The 20000-nt window shown below is 43.0% G+C and overlaps 1 protein-coding gene across 2 annotated transcripts in view; it reads right to left on the bottom strand.

The window, feature by feature from the left end:
* Nucleotides 1-20000, bottom strand: part of SamDC (S-adenosylmethionine decarboxylase) — a 93280-nt gene that overhangs the window by 40560 nt on the left and 32720 nt on the right. For both annotated transcript variants that reach the window (XM_076204776.1, XM_076204778.1), the window contains exon 2: nucleotides 13766-13852. In XM_076204776.1, coding sequence (XP_076060891.1) covers nucleotides 13766-13852 — 87 coding nt within the window. The remainder of the gene's footprint in view (nucleotides 1-13765; nucleotides 13853-20000) is intronic.

Genomic DNA, 20000 nt, shown 5'->3' with positions numbered 1-20000 from the left:
GACGCAAAGTGACGGGCAGAGTCCTCGGCGAAAGATTACCGTGGTTCTACACTCTAACAGGTAGTGGTGGAGGGACTGATGCACCTCGGCCCCACAGGGTTGGCAGCGTTCATGAGTGTCTCTTCCCGCGCGTAGCACTTGCCACCAACAGCAATATCCTATGCGGATCCTGTGGACGGCAGATTCCGTCCTTCTACCCTGAGGGAGGTGGGCTGCCTTGTACATAGTGACGAGGCAGTACCACAGCGCTAATTTCGAAGCATGAAGTTTGCTGCTGTTTTTGGCCCTGGACATAACCTGGCCGTCGTGATGGTGACCCCCTTGACCTATGTGATCGTGGGTGCACAGGGTAGTATGATTTTGCTAAACCTCGCCGCTACCATGGCAGCAGCAGCATCCGCAATAGTGTTCCCTGGAATCACGATGCGACTGGGGAACCAGTGGAATGTTCGTGACCTTCCATGCTGGTCCAAAAGGTGCAGCGAGTGCTGGATTGATGTCGCTAAGTACGGATGACGCCAAAAGCAACCCTTGAGTCTGTGTGGACCACGACTGCTTCCTGCCCAGCGTAGAGAGTCTGGTCCAGGGCCTTGGAGATGGCAGCAAGCTCACTTTCCATGGCGCGGTCACCCCATCGGCGATTGTAAAATCTGCACCACACCGTGCGGTACAAGCTTGCTGGATGAGTGATAGACCTTATGGCCTCAAGGACCATGGGTCGGAGTCAGCCTTCCTTCCGTTCAGGTGGAAAAGTTGAAAGCTGGCGCAGAGAGAACGCCACGGGGGAGGGGAGGGGGGGGGAGGAATAATCTGGATGAGGGCCGTTCCCGAAGTTTAAAGGCGCTGACCGCATTCACCGCATGGACCTTCCAGGAGTGACCGGTAGGGTCTCCTTCGGCTTCTAGGGCATTCAGCAGGGAAGGCTTCACTTCACTCTCCCTTGGGCAATTCAAGAGTCGGACAAGAAGACATGCCCATAGGCGAAGGGAGTTAACTCCCACACAATGACAGTGCGAAGTGCCTGGTTTTGGAGGACTTCAAGCTTGTCCCACCAACTGGGCCGGAGGCAGGTGAAAACCATAGCGGCATAGTCCAGCAGCGAAAGTTCCGCTTGAATATAGTACATCCGGAGGATCTTGTGCCCGGCACCTAGCTGGGGTCTCGTCATGGCCCCCAGATTTTATCTCGTTGTTTGTGGCCTCTCGGGGGTTCCTGACCTCCGGAGCGAAGGAGATCCTGGCGTCGAAGCCAAGTACTGATAGGCGGGTATCCAGGAGTGGGGGTGTGTGGGGGGTGGCCTCGAAGAGTAAGGTTGCTTCCGCGTCCTCAGACTATCTGCTCTAGTTTTGGTCGTCGATATTTTCAGTCCCAGCATTCCATATTCCTGGGAGAGGCGATTGAGAGCCCTGCGAAGGAGGCAGACGCCCTTGTTGACTGTCGTCTTCAAAATCCTCCTGGAGTACGGAGAGGGAGTGAGGTTTGAAGGTCAAGCACCCTCGTCAACGTGTTTTCCGACTCGAGCGAATCCTGAACGAACAATGTTTACCGTTGTCGTCGTCGTTGTCGTGTTTAGTGGAACGAGCAATAACAACTGCAACCGTAAAAAATATAATAGAAAAAACATATCTTGGATAAGAAATATTAGACTTAGATTAGATAGTCTGATAAGCAATTTTTTTCCTGTGACTTTTCTTGGGATAAAGCAGATGTAACAGCTTTAGGAGTGGAAAACCAGTGGTGAGTGGATTTTTCTACGACAGAAACCAATGCAATATTTGGATGGAAGGTTATTATCTCCAGGATAAATCTACGTCATGACAATATTATCTGGACAAGATAATATTGCGTGGCGTCGGCAGGCGATTATTATTCAACTGACAAGAAGCGCGGTGGGGAAGGGAAGGGGAGGAAGACACGGAGTAAATATGATCTCGATGGAATCACAAATAACTTCCTAGAATCGCTAGATTTATATTATTATCATCATTATTATTATTATTACTATTATTATTATTGTGGGTCCCTAGTCCAGCTACAACGTACGATCCACTGTAAACTATTGGAAATAAAACTGGACCCGTTTTCCTTTAACAAACACCCCCCCCCGGACCAGAGTAACGGAGCGTTCTCTTATGCCTAAAGACCAACCCCGAATGATGACCACTTTTAAATTTTGCTTAAACCCCTCATTTCTGCTTCCCCCATCAAATTTTTCCTTGACCACCACTAAAGGGGTTATCACACTGCTACTTTTCCTCCCACATCCTACCTCCAACCTCCATTAGAATATGACTTACAGAAAACATAACTTCTCTGAGAACATTTCAACATTTTGTCTAACATTCGTATAGGTTTACAATCTCTTAGTTCATCATTCAGCTTTGTTATATGTGACGGAAAGATAGTTTGATATTTGGAGATCTGAACAATAAAATATTGTCACCGAAGTCGTTTCTATTCAAACGAACTCTTAACGGTCGGCGCTGGATCCCGTGGAAGTCCAATGTGAGAACTCCTTGCGACTCCATTTCTTCCGTGTGACCTTGTCCCTAAAGATAGAAGGGCTGATTACGGCTGACAGGAACAACAGTCTAAGTGTTCGAAAGCCTTGTTTGGTCAGTTCACGATCTATACACGTGGGCAATGGGGGTTCTTATCAATCGAGGCAACCAAGGCCTAACTGGTTGCTTTTGGGGACTTCTTATGAACACAGTGGCGGAGCCCTCCTCCCCACCTCCCCATGAATTCTCCACATTCGTGTGCCTCACCTTCATTTTTCTCGCAACTCCTATCCAGGTAGAAAAAGTAGTAGTAGTAGTAGTAGTAGTAGTAGTAGTAGTAGTAGTAGTAGTAGTAGTAGTAGAAGTAGTAATAAAATGTTGATGAAAAGAAACCATTTTTATTACACAGTTGACAATCATAATTATCTTCAACCAGGACAGTTATGGATTTTTTGTACTATATATTCCTCAGATTATATGGAAAGTTATAATTTGTAACAACATGCCATGGCGAGTTTAAGAACCACTGTCTTAACATCTTAAGCAATGCCTTCTCGCTAGAAAGAAGTGCAATGTGTCAAAAAATACTATTTTTGAAACAATTCGTAATGTTGTCTCACTCAAATGGCCGCGTTATTATCATCAGCTGTCTGGGAAATGGTGGTCATCAGTTTGATTATTAAAGAAAAAAAAATAATCTCTTCCCCCTAGTCTAGTCCCACCCGCGTGTTCGCAAACGTTAAAACTGGTAACCACAATTTGAAAGTGAGTGTTCATTTTGGGACATCCTGTATACATATGCATATCTTCATATTATATACATAGGTACAGTCTATACATATTGCATATATGGATACCGTATAGGAGCTATTTGTTTTGACTATTTCTAAGACTTTTTTCTTAGACTCGAATGAAATTAGCTGATGTTTCCTACAATATAATATAGATTACATTAAGGACATGCGTATAACGTGTAAGACGGCAGATAGGTCTAAGGAAATGCACCAATAGCCACGGAAGGAAGACGGGACTGCACGGCCAGGCAGTCTAGAGCAGCGTTTACCTGGGGTGCTGAAATCAATTATAGGGGGTGCTGGGAAGTGATGCACACAAAAATCACATTGATATATGTATCACCGATTACCCAGTTGTGCATATTTGACTTTTTCCATGCTATATTATTTTTCTACGGTATTCTTGTTTCTTCTACAAACAATATTGTCAATTTGTTTCAGTTCTAAGGAATCAAGAAAATAAATCATCAAGCAGTACACTTCACTTTCTTTTATCCTTCTAATAACAAGATAGGGGTGCTGGACTGCTTAGACATGACAACAGTGGGTGCTATGATCGGAAAAGGTTGGGAAACGCTGGTCTAGAGCAATGCTACTCAAAGTTGTGGTCCGCGAACATGCCTGTACTTGGCGAGCCATCAGCTACCGGTACGCGGCTCTGAGTGTCTATGCCATGCTAAGGAACCATTTGAGAAATTGGAAGAATCTAAGGAATTTCAAGAGATTTCTAGGCTGTGATCAATTGTTGGAGCTGGCTGCTGACGGAGGATTGAAGAGGAGTTTCGAAACTACACCATTTGGTTCGTTTTGGATAAAAGTGAAAGCAGAATATTCTGAACTTAGTGAAATTTCTCTGAAAACTCTTCTGCCATTTCTTTCAACATACCACTGCAAGACTGGCTTCTCAGCCATGAGCGTTATTAAGACAAATTACAGGAATAATATGGATATTCATTCTCCAGTGCGCGTGGTACGGTCTTCAATTGAACCACGACTAGATAAACTGACAAAGAAGCACGATCACCTCTCACACTAATAAAGATTAAGGTTATATAATGTTTATTTTTGTGTTAACAAACTGCAGGTTATTTTTATTACTTTTTTATGTTGTGATATTGCATATTTGTTTACAAAATAAATAGAAGATAAAAAAATTATCAACTTTTACTACATTCATTATTTATATCATTTCCGGTAAAAAGTAATATTACTACGAAATATTACCGGTAGGCTACGTGGCACATTGAAAAACAAAATGCCGGCCCGCCACATCAGATAGTTTGAGAAGCACTGACCTAGAGAAAGACCACATCAACGGACACGGAAGGTGTCAACCTTCCCAATGTTATCGACGTCCCTGCGATTTTCTTCAACCGAAAGGGGGCCCATGACCATATTCAATAACCCATGTTCTCATCCGCCAGGTGACCCCCCCACCCCACCCCACTCCGCCGCCGCTGATTTCACTATTACCACAGTTGAAGCGTGATATTGCCCATTGGGATAGAAACGATAGTAAGCTACTTCCCATAAAACCACCATTACGACAACTGTGTAGAATTATTATATCACCAGGTCCTTTATTTCGTATCCCTTCTAATTTGGAACCTCTGTACTAGCTTAACATATATCTAACTTGAACCTACCCCCTTCTCTGAAATGCAGACAAAAATAATAACGACACCTTGAATACATGAGCAACCGCCACAACGTCAAAACACAGCGGGAAAATATAATAAAATATAATATGACGTCATCCGACGCGCAGCGGGAAGAGAGCCCAAGAACTGTCCTAAGTGGGGGTCTGGGACCGGTGAGAAAGAATTCTGGTGATTACACTCCCACCACAGCCACTTACGCATTCAGAACACCACCGGTATTACTTCATCCACCATCATCTGTACCACCATCGCCGCATTTGCACCAACGCCTGACTTTCAACCGCATCTCATCTTCTCACCAATCGATGGTGAGAGCGGGCAGGAGGGATGAGGGAAAGGAGGTGGAGGAGGAGGAGGAGGAGCTGAGGAAGGAGGAGGACGAGGAGTATAGGAAGAGAGGGAGGGAGCGAGCATGCGAGAGAGAGAGAGAGAGAGAGAGAGAGAGAGAGAGAGAGAGAGAGAGAGAGAGAGAGAGAGAGAGAGAGAGAGAGAGAGAGAGAGAGAGAGAGAGAGAGAGATAGATATGGGGGGGGGGGGGGCGAAGGTAGGTCGGTGAAGAAGGTCCTAGCGAAAGCCCCAAGTCAGTCTGCGTCAGTTGGTTGGTGGTGGGAGGTGGGGGGCTAAGAGGAAGGGAGGAGGAGGAGTAGAGGGAGAGGAGAGGAAGATAGGGAGGGTTTACCGAGTGAAGGTCAGCCCAATAAGGGTCGGGAGGTCTCTGGGTGAATCTGGTGGAGGTGATGGCGAGTGGTCGGGTTAGGAAAGTTACCTTATTTTTAACGGAGTCTGAGGTACCAGTAAAGACAGGTAGTTTCTTGTGGGCCATATGGACACCTTGAAGGCCCAACAACGTTCCACAAGTGAGATCACAAACCTTACACTAGAAAGTTAGCGGATGCTTAGCGATTTTATTCAGCGTTGCGATAACCTCCAGGAGACAACGAAACCGAATCACAAGTTTGGGACACACGAGACAACAGGTTGGGAATCCAGTGGATCTGAGGCACTGTAGGGAAACATGACGTGGAATCGATGGGACGACTCCATTTTGGTTCTGAGGGAACTGGGCATGGAGGGATGGTGGTGAGGGGGGAAGGAGACAGAGGAGGAAAAACATCCTGCTCTATGGGGGAGGAAGGTGGGTGGCGAGGAGTCGGAGGGAGATTTCTTGGTGATGGACGAGTTTTCACTGGGCTGAGAGCACGAGGAAGTACACCTTCTCCTTCCTTCCTCTTGCCATGATGATGAGGCAGATTCTTCCTCTTCACTCGCTCTATCTATCTCTCTCTCTCTCTCTCTCTGTGATTCACCATGGTCTTGGATCACGTGTTGGACTCGTGACTGACAGTTATGAATCTCCCGTATGAGAGCTCAGAGCTCGTATGACCGATCTATGGTAATAATGTGACCTTACACGCACACACACAACTCCCCGCCCACGAGTTGGAGTAACACCCCGCAGCGCAGCGATACTGAAATTATTTCAGCCCTGGGCGGGAGACGAACCAGGACCGCCGTAGTGGCAGGCGAGAACTCTAACCACAGCGCCACGAGTGTGTGTGTGTGTGTGTGTGTGTGTGTGTGTGTGTGTGTGTGTGTGTGTGTGTGTGTGTGTGTGTGTGTGTGTGTGTGTGTTTTCCCGCGTCTTCAATTTGATACTATTTCCAGGACAACGAGGTGTCAAAGCACAGAAAGAAAAAAAATCCTCCCAAACATCCTTCTCACCCCTCTCCACTTTGATATACTGTGAAACAAATAATTTCGTTTTTTTTCTACAAATACTACCAGTGTTTCCATGATGTACCACAACGACTGGAGCATGTCGTTTTATCGTTTTAGTCTATACACACTTCGCCTAACGGGTATCTACACACATTTGCGCTTGTTTCATCATGAGAACGACCCTCTATAACCTCGCTCACCCCATCTACTCCCTTCTCTAGGTGTACTTCTTCCTCTCACTACCGGCCCTATTGATTTATGTCTCCTTCGACGATACCTACATAATTCATTCTTACAACATCATCAAACCACTTATGACTGGATTATTCTACCTATTTATTATTCTCAACGCTTACCCTTACATGAACTCATGCATACACATACACACACAGTTTATATGCTAATGTAAAATTGCGAAGCCACTCGTAATAGGCCACTATAATATAAGTGGTAGGTAAACATACACACACGCACACATCTCAAACAAAATTTGGCCAACAGACGGGAATTTATGAACGCAGTTATATGCCAGTATTTTACAATGAAGTACATACAATTAGTCGAAATACTAACCAAGACAGTGTGTGACGAGGTGCAGTGTGACTGTCATATTACACTTGTGTTCACAATTTGCATTTCTAAACCTCTCCTCCTCTTCCCTTCAACAATTTTCTTCCCTACGATTTCTTCCTACGTTTTTTCAACCTTCCCGTCTTCCTGTTTCCATCCTCACCCCTTTCCACGTTCTCCCTCCTACGTCTTTTTAACCTTCCTCGCCCTCCGTTTCTTTCCATCCTCTCCCCCCTCCCACCCCCTCCCTCCTCCGTGGACCATATCCGGCCCACTTAGGGCATCGATCGCCGCATTGCTGTATGTGATCGGGTACCCGAAGGTGTGCGCAGGGGCACAGAAGCCCCCACCCTACTCTCCCCTCTCACCCGGCAGCGAGCGAAGGGCGTGGGTCCTAGTGACGACGCAGAAGAATCCTGTGGTAGTCGTTGGCTGTGCTCGGGCGAAGCACGACACGCAAACAAAAATCAAGCCGACTATGCCTCTGCGGTGATGTCAGTACGGCTTCGTCCAGGCATTCCATTATTGGCAGTTTCCTACCTCTGCCCCTCCCCTCACCCCATCTCACCCCTTCACCAACCCGTGGACACACCCAGTCTGCTCAGGCCCACTGACAGGAGACCTTTAAATCTAACAGAACACAGATACCACCGCTCTATTCTCCTCGACAGCTTCGTATCGGTAAAATGTCATCCCATAAAATGAAATCACGGTACGCCCTTACTCCTCCGAGTTCACGACCTGACTGCCTGACCACGACAAATTCATGGTGGCGTCACAAATCGGACGCTAACAGAAATGACCTTGGCGGCGAGGAACGGAGGGAAATAACCTCTGACTTCATTTCATTTTTAACGGCTTTCTCAGATTTTGAAATGCAGTAACATTTAACATCTAGTGATGATGGCTTACTCCTATTCTGAAAGGCAGTAGATTTTGAAATGCAACAGCAAATCACTGAATATCAACTGAACGACTCGATTCAAGAAAACGGGAGTCTTGACTCTTGAGATCGAACGATCCAAGCAACTATGGCGTCGACTAAACAGGTGTTGCCAAACGAACAAAGGTTGCAGAACCTCGTTTCTCCTGTTACCAACCGACGGACCAGGTTTTACCAAGGAACAAATAGTTCGCTTCCCTCGACAGGAAAAGTGGCCGTAGCCTTGGCCCAATATCTGCCTATCCAATTACCACTACCAGCCACAATTCCCCTAGCCATTCCATACAAATTACGCAAAATTAGAATTTAACCACTAAAATTTTAAGCCAGATTTAAACTGAGCATGAAATTTGACGAATAAAAAATACGACAGTGGTTACTGTGGCCATCAGTTATCACTGCTTTAGTATACGTGAGGTAAATTGTACCCTTGGTCCACTAAATACAGCCGTGTGTCTTCATGGACACGCCTGAATCATGTCCGTTTCCTGGCAACGTGATCTTGGCATACTTTCTTTTTATTCCCCATTTGGTGTAGACCAAACACAATCCCCACATGGTTTTAACGTATACACAGTATTCAAACTTAATCATCGACACAAAACCGTACACCTAAAGTGGCCACAACAAAATTTAAATCAAAGTAGAAATAAAATTAGTGGTTTCCATGACGTTGAGTTTTTGGCGCGAATGTAGCGTTTACTGAAGCTCGTCGAAGCTTTGAAGCGTATTTGTTAAATTAGCGTTTGCTTGAACTTTCTAAGTTGAACCGATATAATATTCAATTCACGGGTCTATCGAAAAGAAATGTAAAACGTAAATATTCACATCGTATACTGTATAATATTTACTTATTGAGCTAGGTAAAACAAATTTGCCATGTATAGGTAGATATAAAACCACGTAAGGCAGGTAAGAAGACTCCTTCGGCTATTCACACTACATTTGGTATCATTTAGATACTTTGTACATATGTGGGTTTTCAGTGCAGTCTGCCGTAACAAAATTACATGACTCGTGTAAGTTTAAGTGAAGCCCTTGTTTATGTTTTTACAATGTTCAGCAGTTGTTTTTGTTGTGGCGCGCGCGCGCGTGTGTATATATATATATATATATATATATATATATATATATATATATATATATATATATATATATATATATATATATATATATATATACACACACACACATACACACCCCTTGTTTTCACGGACCTCCATTTAACAAATATCGGAAGCAACAGAGAAAATCTATTGCAGCCGCCTCAGTCTGTAAAGGGGGTTATCACAGTACTTCCAGGTGCAGGGTAGTTACCATGTTTAAAGGTAATTTGAGCACTAACGTGATAAAAGTGTAGAAATTTAAAAAATGCCAAATGTAAGGGTTATTTCACCACTGCAAAACCCACAGAAAATTCAGCCCTTTACTATAGAGACGGGGGAGGGATTCTGCGTTAGTTACACATATTGTTGAAATGTTCTTAGAAAGATGTACGTTTCTGTAAGCGAAGTCATATTCTAATTATTCAAATGGAGGTTGAAGGTAGGGTGTCGGAGGAAAATAACCCAATGTGATAGCCCCCGAAGTCCCACGTGCTGTAGACGGAGTTGCTGTAGCGCTGAACACGTGCCGAGTTTTAAACAATAATAATAATAATAATAATAATTTACTGTATCATTGTGTATATTTACTGTGTACAGGTATACTGTCAGATTGGATGACGCGCTTGACTAAAATACAGTAATGCATTATTCCTCTTCCGTTATGTAGTTGTTGATAGTTGCTACTACAGACGGTAACTGCGGACAATCGGCATTAGAGGACCGATGTTCCCCCTATATGTCTTAAAACTAGGGATGCATGTGTGTGCGCGCGCGCACGCACACGCACACACACACACACACACACATCGCAGTAACTTAATGAATCGTACATACAGTACATAGTCTTTGCTGGGGGAGCATTTTCAAAATTACTTAGTGTGTGTGTCTGGATCTATAGAAAGTTTTCAGAAGATTCATGTGAAAACTGCAATAGATTAAGGGGGCTCAAAGGAAATGGATGAGGCAATTCCATAAGAACAGTTTTGAAAAATGTGATATAGGATTGGAGAGAAGTGACTTGCGGGGTCCCACACAGCTCTATTTTTGGCATTCTCAGTACCAGTAATGATACTGTCAACATGTGATGGAACAAATAACAGCACCAACCTAATGGAAGACGTGTACATCCCATGACTCATGAAATATCGGATTTACGCAAATATATATTTCATTATTGTTATTATTATTATCATTACTGATATTATTATTATTATTATTATTATTATTATTATTATTACTATATTTCAATGTATTCGTATAGTAGTTGCCTTATGATCGAAATTGTTATTGATATTATTATCATTACTATTATCATCATAGTACCGTTTTCTCTTTTTTAGCATGTGGAGCCGGGGCGGAGGGGAGTCACCGATTAAATGAAGCGGCCTTGCTGTGGATGTGCTGTGTCTTGCTGCACTGCTTCTGACCCAGGGCAGTGGGCGAGATCCAGGGGGAGCCCAGTAAAGAGGGAGTGAGGGGTGGTGAGTGTGGGAGCGGAGTAATTGAGGATGAAATGTGTGGGAGTGGGTATATGCCTTTTGACTTTGGCTACCTCCCTTGTAAGGGAGAAAAAACCCTTGGTATATGTACCATTATTATATATAATTTTCATCATTATTATTTGGTAAACATGTAAGGCAGCAAGAATGTGAAATGTATTTTCGTCATTTTCATGTGTCGTACGTCGGAATCGAGTGTCTACCAAAGTACATACAAAGGGGATTTAAAAGGTGAAGCTATGCTAGCGCCGGCAGCGCGCCGGCTACCTAAACCCAGTACTACCAGGTGCAGGGTAGTTACCATGTTTAAAGGTAATTTGAGCACTAACGTGATAAAAGTGTAGAAATTTTAAAAATGCCAAATGTAAGGGTTATTTCACCACTGCAAAACCCACAGAAATTCAGCCCTTTACTATAGAGACGGGGGAGGGATTCTGCGTTAGTTCGTCAACAACTAGCAAAGGTGAGGGTCGAGACCCGGCTAATTTTCTTTCCTTAGAAAATATGTAGAGTGGTTGGGTAGCTGCATCACTTCACATACGCCACTCTATCGAGAAACTGGATCTTGTAAATTTCAGGCTGTCTTAATTTTTACAGAGAAAGCATCGCAGCTTCTACACAGAATTAATCTTACTGGTCCATTAGTTAAATCTTTTAAAGTACTGGATCCTCTCTGTATTTTGATGAAAACCATCCCTTCCATTGAGTGTTCAGAGCGACATTAGTGTTTGAAAATTCGGATGGAAGTAAGGAGTATGAAGGAAGGTGATGGCATCCCCGTTTCCGATGGTGGGAAACTTTATGACAAAACCGTTATACCTGCCTCATTCAAGCGCCAGTGTAGAGGGTTTTTCTCAAATAATTATTTTGAAGAAAAAAAAAATCCCTGAACACAGACACGCTAATTGGAATTATTCACGTTTATACAACGTTGGAAAAAACTACATCAAACAATCTCGACATTAAATCAACACCCACCTGCGGACAGTGGCAACATGAGTTACCCGTGTAGTACACGTGAGTACTTCACTTTATACTATTTCATTACTGCACACATTATGGTAGTATTTCTTACACATACATACACATTTATGATCATAATTGGGTAAAATAGGCAACTCGACCTGGCAGTACGGCAATCTTTCGCAGCCGATTCAGTAACTCATACGGAAGACGATGTGAACACCAAGCTAGTTGAATTTCGTAGTGTTTCACAACCGGAAATGATAGGGAAAAGAAGTATCTATTACCTACTCTCCTACTTCTTCATCATCTTTTCCTTTTTTAGCTTACTCTTTCTTCCTTTATCCTCATCTCCCTCGACTTCCATATACTCATGTTTTTTTTTTCCTCTTCCCCATTTTTTTCTCACTCTTGTCCCTCTTACCCTCTTGCCAACTGGCGCAAGAGTCAGGGAGAGTTGAGAGGTGCTCCCACACCCTCCCACCCCTCACTCACCCACCCGGCGTCCCTTGCTGAGTCAGCCTAAATAGTTCCTTGTTCGGAAATGCAACTTCAAATTCTGCGCCAGATTTAGTGCATTATTTACTTTCCTTCCACAAATCTGGCAATCAAACGGGGGTAAACACAGCATTGCAATACCGTTACACATCATAAAAACTCAAGTTGACTTTGAAAGACCGATGACATTTGCACAACGAAAGTTAATAATTCCGTTAACTGGAATTGTCACCAAACATTTCCAAGAATGCAATATTGATTATCTTAAAGCCGTGGGAGAACTCGAAAATGTATAAAACAACTCGAGGAAACACTGTCTCAATTCACAAACCGTTATACTGATCTGAAACCGTTCGGCGAGTTCATTGCTTTGTGAAAATAATAATAATAATAATTATACTGTCAATAATAGCAATAATATAGTAAATAATAAAACGAGGCCTGAGGTTGATTCATACTTCTAAATGTGTTAGTTTACCTTTAAATGTAATTTAATATATTCGTAAGTTCGTAACCCACTACACCTATATCAAAATAAGGACCATGTAAGGACGAAGCATTCATTAGTACTAATAAAGCCTCCACCCTCACGTAGTGTTAATTTTGATAGACTTTCGGCAACTGCCAACTTCAAACAAAATCTTGTACATCTATTCTAGCTGCCCCTAGGCGATTCTATTCAAGTGAGGTGAAACCCCTCAACATCGAAAGAGCTCCTCTGCAATTATATAATAAAATCTGGTCGCCGTTGTGTGGTTTCATTAACCCCTCACCACCTGTGCCCTTGGCGTCTTTGTCTTCCTTTGTCATTTCTGTAACGTTTCTCCCCAACGCCGCTGAATACTTGAGGGCGACACCTCCGGATCTGGCAAGCGCCGGCGCGTCCCGTCTTTGACTGCCAGGAAATGTCATTTCTGGGAAATGCATAAATGGGATATCTGCTCAGGACATTGTCCCTTTTATAGGAACCTGAGATCCTACTGCCATTTTTCAACCGTTAGTATTAGAAACCGTCTTCATACCGTGAAAGACTAATTCTTAACAGGTTCACTAATATCTGAATAAATCATATAACATTTCTAAAATTGATTTAACTTTTTTCGCTTAGGTCTTCCATTTAGGAATGTCTTTTTCATAATGAATAACTTATTCATTTGTCCTCTTTATCAAACGCTTGGCAGCGCTCTCACGACGGTTCAAATCCCAGAATATTTGGACATTGATTCAAACTGTCGTTACAAGTACACTCTTTCTCTAATACCCGTCAGCTCCTTGAAAGATATCCGCAACCCCCACGTAAATAGTAACAACCATCGGAATGTCCCATATGTCACTCAAAAAATATAGTGTTATGTAGAGCAAAAATCAACAACAAACACCATAAACACGCTTGTCGTCTACTACATCAATATGAGGTCATGTAGTGGAGGTTATAACCGTAAGTCAAGTGAATATTACACAAACACGCACACATTTTCTGTCGCCTGTCGATGCGGAACCAACTTGCTTACCTGAGGACATAGGCATCGAGTTCGTCAGTCGAGGTGGTCGAGATGATCTCACATTTGACCTCATGAAGGACCAACTCCAGCTGGGACCTGAAGAGACAAAAGAAAATGGATCTCAATAAGGTGGTCTTCTGATACTTTTATCGTCTCCCCTCCTTTCAGGCAAGCACCAGAACTGGTAATAATACAAGAAATAAATCACTATAAACAAGCAAATAAATAAGTGGTATTTGATATTCAAATGCACACGTGGCAAGAATGGTTGAGGCGATCGTTTCTAAGAACAAACACACAAATAAATAAATAAACAAACAAATAGATAAAGGGGTGGATAACCACCCCGCTTCTGAGGGTTAATCAACACACACGTACTCTATGATGGGGTTTCCTTCGGTGCATGATAAGTGTCACAACAACAAAATCGATCTATTTCACACGAACAATTCCCTCGACTAATATAAATAGCTCATGAAAGCATTTCAAATATAGACGAATAAATAAATATATACAGGTAAATAAATCTATAAATAAAATATAAGGCTAGTCCCAGCCGCCGACAATTTAAAGTCCCAACCGCCGTTTACGATTAAAAAATAATAGTTGAGTCGATGTCGGTTCCTACCTAAACATACATGTTAGGACCGGTCGGACTATATAAGTTATGGCAAGTTTATGAGCGGTTGTGACGACGTGATGATGGTATTGCTAAAAATATATACATTACCTCCATATTTTCTAACGTGTTGTCTCGGCACTTGGTACTGATATAGTGAAAAGTGTCGTACTGCACTTCGTTGGAAATAAACAAATTACCTTTTCCCGTTTCTCGTTCCCAGACTAACCAGTGATTATAATTTTTTTTTTTATTGTCTACCTATTTATATAACATGATTTTTTCTCCTTATAAGGGTGGTAGCCAGGTACCTACTCCACCTATTCCACTCCCCCCACCACCCTTACCTTCCTCTCATCATCCCTCCTGGATGATGGGTCATCCCTGTATCCCGCCCACTGCCCTGGGTCAGATGCAATGTAACAAGGCCGTTTCACTTAATCGGCGAACCCACTTCTCCGTCCCCTCATGCAGAAAAAGAGAAAACGGAGAGAAATCCCTCCAGGCTGCGTAAAATATCATTCCCACATAAGCACCATCTACCCACCCCAACCACCACCCCTCCCTTCCTTTCAAAAACAGTATCATATATACACATTCACTCTTTACTCATCCCTCTCCCCTGCCTACTCCCTTCCATGCTCAGCAGACATTCCCCTCCTGTTCAACGCCCCCTTCACCATACCTACCCATCTTATCCTCGGTCGTCCCCTCAAATTCACTCCCTTTACCTCTGCCTTCCACATCTCTTATTAATATCTCTTAGCCCATTCTTTCCAAGTGTCTAAAATATCCCAATACTCTTTCATTAGCCCTATTTGGCATCACCTTTTCCATCCCCGCTCTCCTCCTCACCTCGTTTTTCACTCTATCCAACCTAGTGACCCTTAACATCCAAACTTTTCCTCTTTGTCTCCCCCATATCCCAAGTCTCGGCCCCATACAAAGCCGTCGGCACATTAACCCCTTCATACATTCTACTCATTGCATCCATTACCAGATACCTAGTTATCATCACATTTTATAACCCCCAAGGCATTTACTTCTCTCAATCTACAATTTACCTCCACCTCCACTCCTCCCTTTCCTGCCACATGCGACCCCAAATACTTAGAGTTATCCATTTCCTCCAGCCTCTCCTTTAATACATACTTCCAATTCCCATCCTCTATCCTTGTACATCTCATCACCCTATTTTACCCACACTTACCTTCAACCTTCTATCGCATACACTCCCAAACTCCGTTACTAACTCCCTTAGTTCCTCCTCTGATCCTGCCACAAGCGCAGTGTCGTCGGCAAACAACAACTGGCTCACCCTCAACTTTTCTCAATTTTCTTGAACCATCTTTAGTCCCCTGCCCATTACCCTCGCCTTTAATTCCCGTACTACCCCATCCATGTACACATTGAACAACAATGACATGACGCATCACTGAAGTAGCCCCACCTTTACCTCAAACCACCCACTCTCTCCATTTCTAATTCTAAGACATGTTCTAACTACTCTAGTAAAAAACCATGACTGCCCTTAATAGCTTTCCCCCATCTCATATATCTGCAAAACCTTCCATACTGCCTTCCTGTCTACCCCATCAAGCATTTTCCAAATCCATAAAGGCCCAAAAAATATCCTTACCTAAAACTTCTCACATATCTGTCTTACAACAAAAATCTGATTTACGCAGCCCCTCCCTTTCCTAAACCCACACTGTTCCACACCAATTACTTCCTCTGTTCCTCTCCTAATCATTTTAAATAAAACCCTCCCATAAGCCTTCCCAACTAGACTTAACAAACTGATCCCTCTAAAATTTCATTTACATTTGTCCCCTTTTCCCCTGTAAAGCGGAACTATACAGGCACTCCTCCGGCACTCTACCTGCCCTTGACACACATTAAACAATCCCACTAGCCAGTCCACTATTACTGTACCTCCCTTCTTCAGACACTTCGCATGACACCCATCTAACCTAGGTGCCTTACCTAAAACACATTGGACCACAAGGTATACACGCACTCACAAACATTGCAAACTACAGCTATTCACACAACACTATACCCGACATCTGGAAGCATGGTAAAATAATCACCATTCCAAAACCGAACAAAGACCCAACAATCCCAACATCGCACCGCCCAATCACACTTCTCTGCACCCCCTCTAAAGTCATTGAACGCCTAATACTTAAACTTGTCACACCATATATTCCCCTTGCTGACTCACAACACGGTTTTAGGCCACTACACTCCACAAACACTCTTCTGACAAACCTCACACAAAGAATTTTAGATGGCATCAATTCAGATAGGCCCCACCACAGAACACTTCTTATAACATTGGACATTAGTAAAGCTTTTGATGCTATCCCCCGCCACAACCTAACAAATAAAATATATAACACAGACATGCACAATAACACCAAAAGATGGCTGGCCAATTATCTGGCAGGCAGGAATGCTCATGTGTCATATAATGGCCAATCATCGCACATCAGAACCATTAAGAACGGAGTACCACAGGGCTCAGTTCTATCCCCCACATTATTTAATCTATACATGCATGACTTACCCACACCAGACACCTCAGAAATACAAATCTCTTCCTACGCAGATGACATAACAATCACATGCACACATCGTAACACAGACAAAGCTGCAGAAATAATCCAGCCTTACCTTGACACACTCAACACATGGTTCATCACAAATAGACTCAAAATAGCTCCAACCAAATCTACAGCAACACTTCTCACCAACTGGACAAAAGAACACAAATACATACCTCATCTCTACATCAACAACACTCTAATACCACACACAAACACACCGAAAATTCTTGTTGTAACATACGATACATCCATGTCTTTCAAACAACACATCACAAACATAAAAAACAAATGCACACCTAGACTTAACGCACTTAAGTCAATCACTGGAACAACATTTGGACAAAACAAAGAAACTAATATAACAATATAAAAACAATGCATACGCTCAGTGATGAATTATGCGAGTCCTGCATGGGCTCCTAATCTCAGTGAGACACACCACAACACCCTTCAAATCATACAAAACAAAGCCCTAAAAACAATTACAGGCTGCACAAATACAACACCTACAGACCATTTACACCATGAAACAAAAGTCCTCAAAGTCAAGGACCACCTCGACATGAGAGGCACACAAACACTTGCTGCAGCCACCACAAACACATCACACCCGCTACACTACATAGCAGAACACCCACACACACCAAGAAACATTAAAACTACACCCAAAGACCTTTATTACGCACAGATACTCTCTTCTCTTCCTCCACAACCACCAAATACCAGCCTCCGGAAACATATTCATAATCATATCACTCACCGCTCCATTAACACACTGAAAGACAACACACTGCTGCATGCCAGACCCCCTGATATCCACCCTTCTGAATCCTCTCTCCCACGAAAGGACAGAGTCCACTTGGCCAGACTGCGATGCGGTCACCACCCAGCACTTCTAAGCTACCAGAAGAGGCTGGACGACCGTGTTGTGAACAGCTGCCCAGGATGTAACACTTCACCCCATACCATACAACACATAATGGAAGACTGCATTATACACAATCATGCACGCAAACAACACAACATACACTCTATAAAGGATTTGTGGGAAAACCCAGTTTCGGCTGTGGCCTTCCTTGGGGAGACGGGACTGCTCGGACAGACAGTCTAGGGAACGACAACAACAACAACAACCTACTCTCATCCTTTTAGTAACTAATTGCACCTCATTTTTTCTTGTTTCTCCTCTATTTTCTTCACCCACCACTGTAATTTTCTTAGCGCCTCCCACTGCTACCACCAATCCCTCCCTATCCCCTTCCACAAGCAACTCACTAAAATACTCTGGTCATTCCCTTACTGCCTCTTCTTCCATTACTATCTCATCTGCACCTCTTACCTTTTCTTCTCTACTTGATTCGCCTCCCCTTCCACTTAATTTCCTTCCAAAACACATTCTATTGTTTTCATTTTTTGTCATACTCCTCTCCCATTTTACATCTGCTCTCCTTTTTGCCTCCTTTATCTTATGTTTTGCTTCTTTTCTTTTTCTTTGTACCTCATATGTTTCTCCAGTCCTGATTTGCAACTTGTTCCTGAATGCTCGCTTCTCTTCAACAACCTTCTTCACTTCATTTCACTACTCACTACTCTTCCTTCTATTCCCTCCCGCCCTCTTTGTTCCACACACTATCTTTGCACATCTTGTTACTCCCTCCTTGAAACACCCCTAGTCCTCCATTACTACCTCTGCTCTATCATTCACCACCTCCCACACTTCTCTCAGCTTCCCCTTGTACTCCAGCTCCTTTTCCTTCTCGTTTAAAGTTTACTCTAAGCAGCCCTCTACCTTCTGTCTTTTTCCTCTTCTACACCTATCCCCCATTCTCAACTTACCTTCCACCAAAAAATTATCTGAAATTCCCCCACTCTCTCCCATAATATCATAGACATCCAGAACTCTTCCTAGACTTCTGGATACCACTACATAGCCTTATCAACCACCCTCTCACATGTGTACTTATGAGCAACTTTTTTCCTAAACAGTGTTAGCTGTCATCAACTGCCTAAACACCATCAATTCTCCCCTACTATTTTTACCTATAATTCCATACTTCCCAACCACTCCGTTCACTAGTTCATCCCCTACTCTAGCATTAAGATCTCCCAGTACACTACAATTACATTTCTCGCAAAACTCTATGCATTCATTTGAATCTATCCATACCGACCCTAAAGCATCATCTGCATGCTACAAAGCAATTTTTACCGTGCAATAACATGCAGTCTACCTCCCAGACGTTTTTTTTATTATTATTATTATTGTATGTGACTTAAGCCTTTTTGGTTATCAACAAATCTTTGCAAAGGTAAGTAGACAAACTCAAATCCCATTACAGAGATGATACAGCGTCAACACGACACACCACATTCAGAAAAGTAAGTCACAAGGGACAACAACACTTCGAACAGATCAGGGACAACAACACTTCGAACAGATCGTGGCGGTTTGCAGAACTTTGCGTGCCAATTTATTTTAATATGAAAATTATTGTCACATAATTCATACACATTCGCTGTCTTTCTAAAACGGGGATGCCAGTGGAACGTTCTGAACACTTGGGTTTCGGTGTGATCGCTCTTCATATTTTCTTTTCTCGAAGTGTTAGTTTCACCCGAATAACGCGCCACCAGCTTTTCCCGCCAAAATTATATAACTTTTCTCCGTATGAAGTAATTGCTGCATAAGTTTCATAATCAACATAATAATATTTTGGTTACACCTTTACGGACCAAAATCTTGCAACATAATTTTGTTACTTGAGATTAATTCCTACTCAAAGAAGAATACTGATCAATTTTCTGCTTCCACTTTCCTCCTGTTCTTATTCCTACTCTATGACTATAGTCCCCTAAGAATAGAGGCGCTGGTTATTGGCGAGGAAATACACAAACCAAACAAGCAGTGCAAAACGAGACATTTCACTGGAATGCACTTCTAATGACGTACAAGTGTACAACCCCCGATCGAGCTGACAATGCTCACGATATGTCTGCCACACGACCGTTACAC

The sequence above is a fragment of the Oratosquilla oratoria genome, chromosome 21, assembly GCF_046742065.1.
Source record: "Oratosquilla oratoria isolate Oo_2021 chromosome 21, ASM4674206v1, whole genome shotgun sequence".
NCBI lineage: Eukaryota > Metazoa > Arthropoda > Malacostraca > Stomatopoda > Squillidae > Oratosquilla > Oratosquilla oratoria.
Note: the sequence above shows the minus strand (reverse complement) of the source record. Positions and strands in the feature narration are given on the sequence as shown.